This window comes from Netta rufina, assembly GCF_964035555.1.
Source record: "Netta rufina genome assembly, chromosome: 3".
Taxonomy (NCBI): domain Eukaryota; kingdom Metazoa; phylum Chordata; class Aves; order Anseriformes; family Anatidae; genus Netta; species Netta rufina.
In genome coordinates this window covers 36,009,162-36,018,351 of record NC_140125.1, presented here as the reverse complement: position 1 = coordinate 36,018,351, position 9,190 = coordinate 36,009,162, and the positions used below count along the sequence as shown (strand labels likewise).

The 9,190-nt window shown below is 36.2% G+C and overlaps 1 protein-coding gene across 1 annotated transcript; it reads left to right on the top strand.

Annotated features, from left to right (window-relative positions):
* On the top strand, nt 1–6,515 carry GLO1 (glyoxalase I). Its single transcript, XM_084283332.1, has 6 exons — nt 1–127; nt 859–941; nt 2,491–2,631; nt 3,390–3,457; nt 4,526–4,615; nt 5,967–6,515. Exons 1-6 carry the CDS (start codon nt 47–49, stop codon nt 6,053–6,055), a joined length of 552 nt encoding a protein of 183 aa, XP_084139458.1. The 5' UTR covers nt 1–46; the 3' UTR covers nt 6,056–6,515.
* The last annotated feature ends 2,675 nt before the right edge of the window (nt 6,516–9,190 follow it).

Sequence of the window (9,190 nt, the reverse complement as noted above, 5' to 3'; positions counted from 1 at the left end):
GCAGCCTTCATCCTCCCTTCTCCTCCCCTTCTCCCAGCTCCGTAAAATGGCGGCCCCGGCAGAGCCGTGCGGCCTCAGCGATGAGGCAGCCTATGGCGCCTGCTCCGAGCCGGATCCCAGCACCAAGGTGGGGCGGGCGGCTGGGGAGTGTGGGGGGCAACTCGGGGCTGTGGTAGCGGCGGCGTCCTGCCCCTTTGGAGGGTGGCGGGGAGCGGCAAGGGAGAGAATTGGGGGCTGTTTTATTAGGGGGAATAGATAGTAGTATTTAAGCTTAGCTTCTAAGTCTGTCCCTTGCATGGAATATGTGTTGAAAATATCTAACTTGCGTTTCATCCACCTAGCTGTTCAGTAGCCCTTGGTATATAAAGTAATGCTATGGCTTGAGAAAATACCTTTACAGAATGGTAGGCCAAAATATCGTTGTGCTTGACAGAGATTCAACAACTGTGAAATGAAATCATGAGCTCAGCAGTTTAGCTTCAATTAAGTTCTGCGTAAGCGTGCAGTGAGACCCAGTACCAACTGCTAGTGTACCTGCGTGCAGGACAGAGCATGTGTAGTACAGCTCCATTAAAAAAATAATAAAAATAAGAATGCTACAAACTTTTGATATTTCTGATTTACATATTGAATGATGTCTGCATTTTTTTTTCTTCTTATAGTACAAAGCCATGTTTATTTAATATGAAGATGCATCGGTTGTATCAAGAACAAATATTTTATTTACACTGGATATAATACTGTATTTGTTACTTCTATATCTGCTGTTTTTAGTTTAATTATTAACTGACTTCTTTGTTAATATGTATTTGTTTCATATATAAAAATAAACTCTTTTCTTTTTTTTCCCCCCTCCAGGACTTTTTGTTTCAGCAGACAATGTTAAGAGTAAAGGATCCTAAGAAGTCACTGGATTTTTATACAAGAATTCTTGGAATGACGTGAGTGGAAGTTGTATGCTACAGTAACTTTGCTTGTTCATACTATCCTTTTGAAAAGACAAACTTCTGTTATTTTGATGTAATTATATTAATTGCTTTAACTACATCAACAATGCTGGCCTATCAGCTAATGCCAAGTTAGGTAATCTGGCAATCTCCAAGAATTTCCACAGCACAATTAATGCCGAAGTTACAAATGAGCTAAAATTGGTGTTGGCTAGAACTTTTTTTTTTTTCTTAAGTAGGTCATTAATTATCAGTATACAGCTTGCTTATTTTCCCCGCACTGATTCTGCAGTTACCAGTTAACTTGTATGACAGTGCTTATAATCAGGAGTCATTGCTATAAGTCTTAAAACTTTCTGCTAGTTCTCAGAGTTGGCTGAGAACCACCTCTAAACGTAAGAGTCCAGGATGACACAAACTGGTGACAAGGTTTGAATTCCTTTTGGAGAAGGCTGTGAGGAGGCAGATGCCCTGCAGTAGCCTAAGGTGTTTGTGCTAAGACTGTGCACGTTTTTGTCATATGAAAAGAGTTTATTTTAAAACAACATTCTAGTTTATTTTTAAACATCCTGAAATCAGTCCAGACTAAGGTAAAATAAAATGCCTCAACTTTAGTGAAGAGGTGTGTGATAGAAATTAAAAAGTAATTAAATGGTAAGCTGAAAAATAAATTAGGTGTGTTTTGCTTGCTTGCTCTGATCAAACTTCCTATGTAAAAATGATTTGAAGTATGCAACATTTCTAGGAATAAGGGAAAAATAGTGGAGTCTTGTCTAAAGTTCTTTGAAGCTTACAACACTTTGTACGCATCATATGAGATCACTCTTAGCAGTCTTATCTTGTGCAATTTTCTATAGAACAATGGTGTGTGTGTATCAAATATGTCACAGTAAAGTGAGTGAATTCTTGCTGTTAGCAAAGGGATAAACCTTATAAGCTGCTTATATAGCAGCTTTTTACGACCTAGGGTATTTTGTAGTTGATTAAGTTATCACATCTGAAATGGCTTTTATGGTTATACCAATCTGTGAAAATAGTAAAAAAAAAAAAAAAATATATATATATATATATATAAAAATAATAATAATAAAAAAAAATCATCCATATGTTTTTTTTTTTTTAACTTGCTGGCACCAGACCAAGTTTACAAACACAGGCAAGTTCCATGGCATGAGTAAATTTCAAAGTAAATGTTTTCTATTCCGTGGTGATACTGTAATGTGGTTTATAAACATAAGGATCTTCCTGAGGAAATACATACCAGTAACAGTGGTGGCCTCAGACTTAAGCCTTTGTATTGACTTTGCTATCCAGTTACTGATGGCTTGGCTTTTAAGCATCTGTTTCTTCTAGTCTTTGGAAGTTTATGATGTGTTCTGGAATGTTTTTACTTGATAGTTCAAAGCAGCTATTTTAAGGTGTGGATTGCAGTCAGGCAAAAATCGTGGCAGTAATTCTTCCATGGGGGAAGAATACTGGTTTATTTGCAGGCTACCCGACTATCTTTTTTAGGTACTATTTCAAAATATTTTTTTCCACTTAGACTGCTTCAAAAATTTGACTTCCCTACTATGAAGTTCTCGCTGTTTTTCCTGGGGTACGAAGATAAAAATGATATCCCAAAAGATAAAGCTGAGAGAACACCTTGGACCTTCTCTAGAAAAGCTACACTTGAACTGACACAGTAAGTATTAATAGTGAGAGATGACATTTAATTAACGGTGATTCTGCAGAAGCAGATGACTGTAAGTCCTGTTGGATTGAATGAAAATGCAGTAACTACTGTAGAAACATCTTCACTGTTATATAGCCTTAAAATATGGCTGAGATCTTAGAGACTTAGTCTTCATCTTTATAGAGCTCTTTCAAACTTCTGGGTGAACAGTGGTATGTAAGTATGAAATAGTATTTGCTGTCTCTTTTGAATATGCATACTCCCTGGGGAGCGATACCGTGGAACTGAGGAAAAATGATGTGGTTAGAACTTCTGGGATATCTGAAGCATCCCGATAGTTGGGTAACTATTGCTTCTGAAATCTAATCAAAAGAGGTATTAAGTCAAAAAAAACAAAACAAACAAATGGAAAAAAAAAAACACTTTACATGAACAGGGCAATTATGTTAATGCTACTAATGATTGCACAGAAGTGCAGGGAGACTTGTTCTCCTTTGTAATTGGAATGAGATAGGAGTGTCTCTCAAACTCATCCAAATGTAGAACCTGAGTATTAGTGAGGGGTATGAACCTGACTGAATTAGCCCTTTGTCTGCTTTGAAGACTCGCTATGACCTATGATTTGGGAAAATCTTGATAGTTTAATGAATGCAGCCAGCAATTGAAATTTTCTGGTTTTTAGAAGAGACAACTTCCATGGAAACTGAACATGCAGAACTTGTTGATTTCAATGGTCTTCTTCAATGTATAATAATTGCTTCTTACAGCAACTGGGGCACTGAAAATGATGAAAATCAGTCCTATCACAATGGTAATTCGGATCCTCGAGGATTTGGTAGGTCTTTTGTTTAGTGCTTGTAATTTTCATGTTTTGTTTTATTGTCATTATATTTTTACTCTTGTGTATTGGAGAAGAATGGCATTTCAAAGTTTTTTGTTTTTTTTTTAGAAAACATCTATATAACTAAAGTGCAAAAATTATGTATATGCGGTAGGCTTTGTTTGTTTGTTTGTTTTTTTGAGAAATTTTAAAATATTTTAACTTGTGTGGATAAGAAGACTTTTCTAGTGGTAAATAAGGAAACTTGTATCCCTGTCCTTTACATGCTGGAAGAAGCAAGATACACTGTGAAAGATGATGAAAATATGTCAACATGTTTCAGAGTAATGATCCACAGTTACACTTTTTATATGTCTAATCTTTTGGCAAGAAAACACATTAATAGTAACTACTCAATTAAGTGCAATAATTGCTCCTGCATATTGGATTGTGATGTTCAGACTGATTTAAATTCAGATTTCTATTCAGTAATGCACTGATCACCCCTTTTGAGCTAGAAGGAGAATTCTGTTCATATGTAGCACTGAGGGTAGTATTCATGTGGCTTGACTTTATTTTGAGCACTTGAAAGGTCACTGGCTTGTGAAATAAGTCTCATACTCAATCTAGCCACTTGACATTTAAAGCTTCTGAACTGATTTGTAAATTCAGGCCTTGCATGGTGCTACTGTTAGTCTCTACAAATACAGCATTAATGATAAATGCCTTGCACTGTTGAACTGAGCAAATGCAACAAAATCCTGTTACGTGGTTGCCTTCTTGAAAAGCAATACACAAAATAGCTTGAGTATCCTATTTCTTTCCTACTCTAGATAATATTCTTATCTAAATAACATGAGCTACTTCAAATGTCCTATTTTAAAAGCATTGTCAGAAAGCTAATTTTCTGAAGGAGAATATTGTTAAAATTTGAAATGCTCTTCTTTCTGGAAGCAATAATTTCCTTAGGTATGTCACATCTGAAGTGAACTTTTTGCACAGGATGAAATGCTGAGCAAACTTTTTTCTCAAATACCCATCAATGCTGAGAGTGTACCTGACTCTTCTTACCCCATTTCACAGGACACATTGGAATTGCTGTCCCTGATGTCAATAAAGCTTGTAAGAGGTTTGAAGAACTAGGAGTGAAATTTGTGAAGAAACCAGATGATGGTAAGACTTAATCAGGAATACAAGTAATTTTGCTGTTGTTCCTTGTTCTTAAAATACTATGTCTGGTAGCTTTGCCTCCTGGAAAGCTCAATCTGTCTCTGTAGTTGTCACTCCTTAAAACGTACTGGAACCAATTACCCCTGTTACCTCTTATACAATGGGCAAAAATGACAGTGCAGAATTATATCATTTGTCTGTTCTTGCATGTTATTCTGTGTCTGTCTGTAGCAACCGTATCTTGAATGTAGATTTCTTATTTGAAAATTTGAACTCAATATTGCTAGGATTTTAAAGTTTCAGAGCCCTTACTTGTTCAGCACCTAATAAACCTTGAGAGAGTTGATACTTGAGCTCTTTACTTCAATGCTCTATCACTTCACAGCTCTAAGAATGTAGAAGGAACTTAGACTGTGAGTGGTGTAAACTCCTGGAATCAGCTAAGCATAAGGGTAAAAAAAGAGAAAGCTGTTTTTAACATTAAAAATTAAAATTGATGCAGCAAGTACCAGAGAGTAGGAAGAGGCTTGGGGCTTCACATTCACTGTTTATGGGGCAGGCTGAGAGAGTTAATGCTATTTTTTTTTCCCTGTGTTACTGAATCTAACTCCTATTCTCAGCAGTTTTTCTAACTAGAGTATAATAGGAATTAGGTTGGTTCTGTTATAGTGAACAGGGTAATAGAGGAAGTATAACTAAAACCAGGTACTTAACACTCTAAGGTAACATGTTAAGCTGTGCTATCCTGATTCACTGTTAAAGAATGATTTTGGGGACCCTGTTTTTGTGAGTAGTATTCTTTTCCAACAGTTTAAAACTACTGCATTTGTCTTATCTAGTGATGCAAGTGTGTACTGTAAACCAGGTCAGGTGTGGGGAACAAACAACTGAAAAACAGTACTGTACAAAACTTCAGTGTTGAGGCAGGCATGGGAAAAATGCAGGGTAGAGGAACAGAGGATTTTTTTTATTTTTATTTTTTTTTACTAGCAAAGGCAGTTCAAGAAAGTGTATCAAAACATCTCAGAGCACAAAAATGTTTTCCTGATACATTCAGGAAAATATGAACATTTACATGGGCAAGGAATTCAGGAAAAGAGGAACACTTACAGGGGCAAGAACATTGATTTAAGTCAACAGAAGATGGATTTCAAGGTGACTTTATAGCTTCATTGAGTGTCAGATTGACAACACAGCACTCAAAGATCTTACTGATTAAAAACTAATCTGGATGTTTTCAAATTTAAACAGCAAATTCTGAACTAGTACAAAAAGAAAATGTGGAAGTTCTTGTATTTAAGACTTAGTTATGTAGTCTTACCTTGTTTCTTTGGTGTTTTGTTTTCTCAAATAGGTAAAATGAAAGGACTTGCATTTGTTCAAGATCCTGATGGCTACTGGATTGAAATTCTGAATCCTAAACACATGGTGACTCTCACTTAGATGCACACTTTCAGTTCCGTGGAGAAAATCTGCAACAGCATTTGTGGAATTTCTTGCTTAATGGAGAGGAATCAACTATGCTCAGAGTCTCCTCTAAAACTGTCCCCTTGGACCTCAATGTACTTGAATTCCCTCTTGTTTTCCCGTGATGCCCCTGCAATTTGCTTCCAACTAGGAATCCTCAACTGTCTTTTGGAAGAGCACTAATATGTACTCTGCTCTTGAACATTGATTATGTTAATATTTAACTAAACACTCTCATAAGATAGATTACCAGAAATTCACTTCACTTTAGAGTCTTTAGATTTAAACTAAAAGAAAAAATAAAAATCTTGCATTACTGCTGGTGATCTTCAACAAGGAGAAAAAGAAACTTTAAATTTAATGAAGTCAAAGGATCCTGAAGGCTTCATGCCCTATCTTGTATGCTAGAAAATAAAGTATCTAACTTTTTGCTTTAGTAGCATGTTTATGGAAGTCTTAATCTTACATTATGCAAAGGAAAAGTCTGGCCACCGTTAAGCAGCCTTGCCTGGAACAAGAAACTTTGTAGATTAGTTCACCCGAAAGAATTCTGTATTTAAACTTCTGGCTGCTGACTGGGAGACAATATAAGAGGTCTCACAGTAGTCCTTCTAGTGTCTTTTAACAGTAGAAGGAACTTGTTCATAGTTTTTGTTTTGATGCAAGTCTGGGGCTATATTCTTTTTACGTGCTGTGTATAGTCCTGTATTAGGAGTGCAAAGAAGAAGAGTACTTGAAATGGCTTCCTATAAGTAGGCATTTTGGTTGCCCTCTCTGAGTGATGGTTACTGAAATTATACTTGTAAATGCTACATTTTCCTGTTATTTATATCTGTTACACAAATCATTTTACTTCACATGGTTCACCTGGTATGAGTAGCGTAAAACATACTGACTTCTGAAATCGTGTTAACAAAACCAAGAAAATCTCTCTGCATTTACTGTGGTTCGAGTAGCACTTAACTCATACTCAGTCTTCAACTGTGCAATGGCATCTCCATTCACTTCCAACTATAAAGCATTGATGAAAATAACAAAACAACTTTTAAAGCAGTATGACAAGTTACTTTGGTAGTTTTTGAATCCTAGATAAACAAAAAGCTCTTTGTTTTAGTTTATGGATTTTTTTTTTTTTGAGGGGTGAGAGACTTGGTCATAAAAGAAGAATAAGTGGGAGTACAGTAATGAAGGTAACTGTGTGACTTGATTAGCAGGATAATGGCGACGTGCAGAGTTGTTGATAACTTATTCAATAACTCTCTGTCCTTTCAGTTAAAAAGTATAGAAGGTACTGCATTTGATTTCTACTATGCTAATCTAGATATTAATGACAAATATAAAGCACTGTTGTCCAAGAGTAGTCTACAATATTTTGTTTACCTTTGGAAATGAGTAAAAAACATTATATGCTTCATCTGAGTTTTAATAGCTGTTGGAAAAGAGAACGGGAAATGCATTGCCCTGTTTACTGTCCCCTACAGATGTACAAAAACCCCACAAATTTATTGGAAAGTAGACAGCAACTCTATAAAGATGTTTCCTATATTTTATAAAGCAACCCCAATACTTCAAATTGTCTTTTGTATGATATTTTGTGGATGGTCTCTACTTAAGTAGATAGGGCACTATAGGTAGTGCCCTATAAGTGTTGTTCACAAATCTTCTCCATTCTTGAATGTTTGCCAAGTAGTTGTTTTCTGAAACAGTAAACAGCTTATGCTGTCTGCACTCCTTTATTTCCAGAGGTAATACCTAGACTGTTTACTGTCTTGTTTCTGTGTTGTTTCTTTCATTTTCTCTTATGTTAGGCCCTTCTGATAGGGACAATGTAGTTACCACTGCTTGCAGTGAGATCTTAGAAACTGAGCTGTCATAATAGCTGTCTCAGTCATCTTCCTCACAAATGTGGCATGTCTGATGTTGTGCCCAGCCCCAGGCAGGCTACTTCAGTATAATAAATTAGCACTGATGTGCTTAAATGCTGGGTTACTTTTATACCAAGTTTATTAAGCAGAAATGAGAAGCCAGTTCAAGGCTCTGTAGTTTCCTGAACAATTAAATCGGGCTGTTCATTTTAGCAGAAATTTAGGTTGGCTCTGGTGACTCAGGAAACCTCACCCTACTTAAAAAAAAAAAAAAAAAAAAAAAAGTACATGATATTGCAGGATATCTTACAGCAGCAATTAAGAGAATTCTTAATTTGAAGACTATGGTAGTATAGTTTTAGTATGATAAGGTGTCTTTTGAAGTCAGTAGCCAGTTGGATGAGAATATTGCTGAGAAGGAGAGCTACAGCAATGAGATGAGACAAAGCACGCACTTGTCTGCAGCTTACATCTGTTCTGATGGTTAAACTTTCTTATGTATGTACCTTCTCATGCTGGTGTGCTGAAATAGGAACTTAAGATGAAGTAAAACTCACTTGAAGCACAAGGGCTAACTGCATTTCCTTACCATCTGGAATCTTGCTTTAGATGGTGAATAGAATAAAACAGGCTAAGAGTAGTCTAAGTGAAGTTGTCTGAAACTAGTTTTATTTTAATCAATACAGATATATCATCTAAAGCTTTGTGACAAAGGTCTGGGCAAGGAAAATCCCTACATTTTACAAGTGTGTAACTTGGGAGTTACATACATGCTCATAGTTTATCTACATGAAGTATTTCACTCAGACTTGTGTCATTACAGTTCAAAGTGCAGGTGTGACTGGAAATGCTATTGACAAAACTGTATGGAATCCGGTAATTAAAAGCGGGATAGGTTGTAAGTTGAGTGAATAAGTCAAAGGGTGTGCACATGTAGTTCAGTAGTAACTCCACGAGAAGCAGGAGGCTGTGTCGGAGGGAGGTTCTCTGCTTAGCACTTAAAGCTTGCTTCAGATGTGGCTGCTGATCTTGTGGCTGCTGATCTTGGGATGACCCTTGAGTTTAATTTATATGCATGTGTCAGTATAAACAATGCAATAGATAATGAAATAATAAAGAGGATAGCACAAAAAACGATGTAATTGCAGAAATAGCATGAAGTGGGCAAGGTACATTTTTTTTTTTTTATTGGGGAAAAAAAAAAAACAAAACACAACTGTTTCTTGACATATTGTGAACTATTTAA

Bases quoted from the DNA above. Each gene is read 5' to 3' on its own strand.
- GLO1 (XM_084283332.1), top strand. From the start codon at position 47: ATGGCGGCCCCGGCAGAGCCGTGCGGCCTCAGCGATGAGGCAGCCTAT. The intron at 2,632-3,389 runs GTAAGTATTAAT...TGCTTCTTACAG, and splicing joins GCTACACTTGAACTGACACA to CAACTGGGGCACTGAAAATG. The intron at 3,458-4,525 runs GTAGGTCTTTTG...CCCATTTCACAG, and splicing joins TTCGGATCCTCGAGGATTTG to GACACATTGGAATTGCTGTC.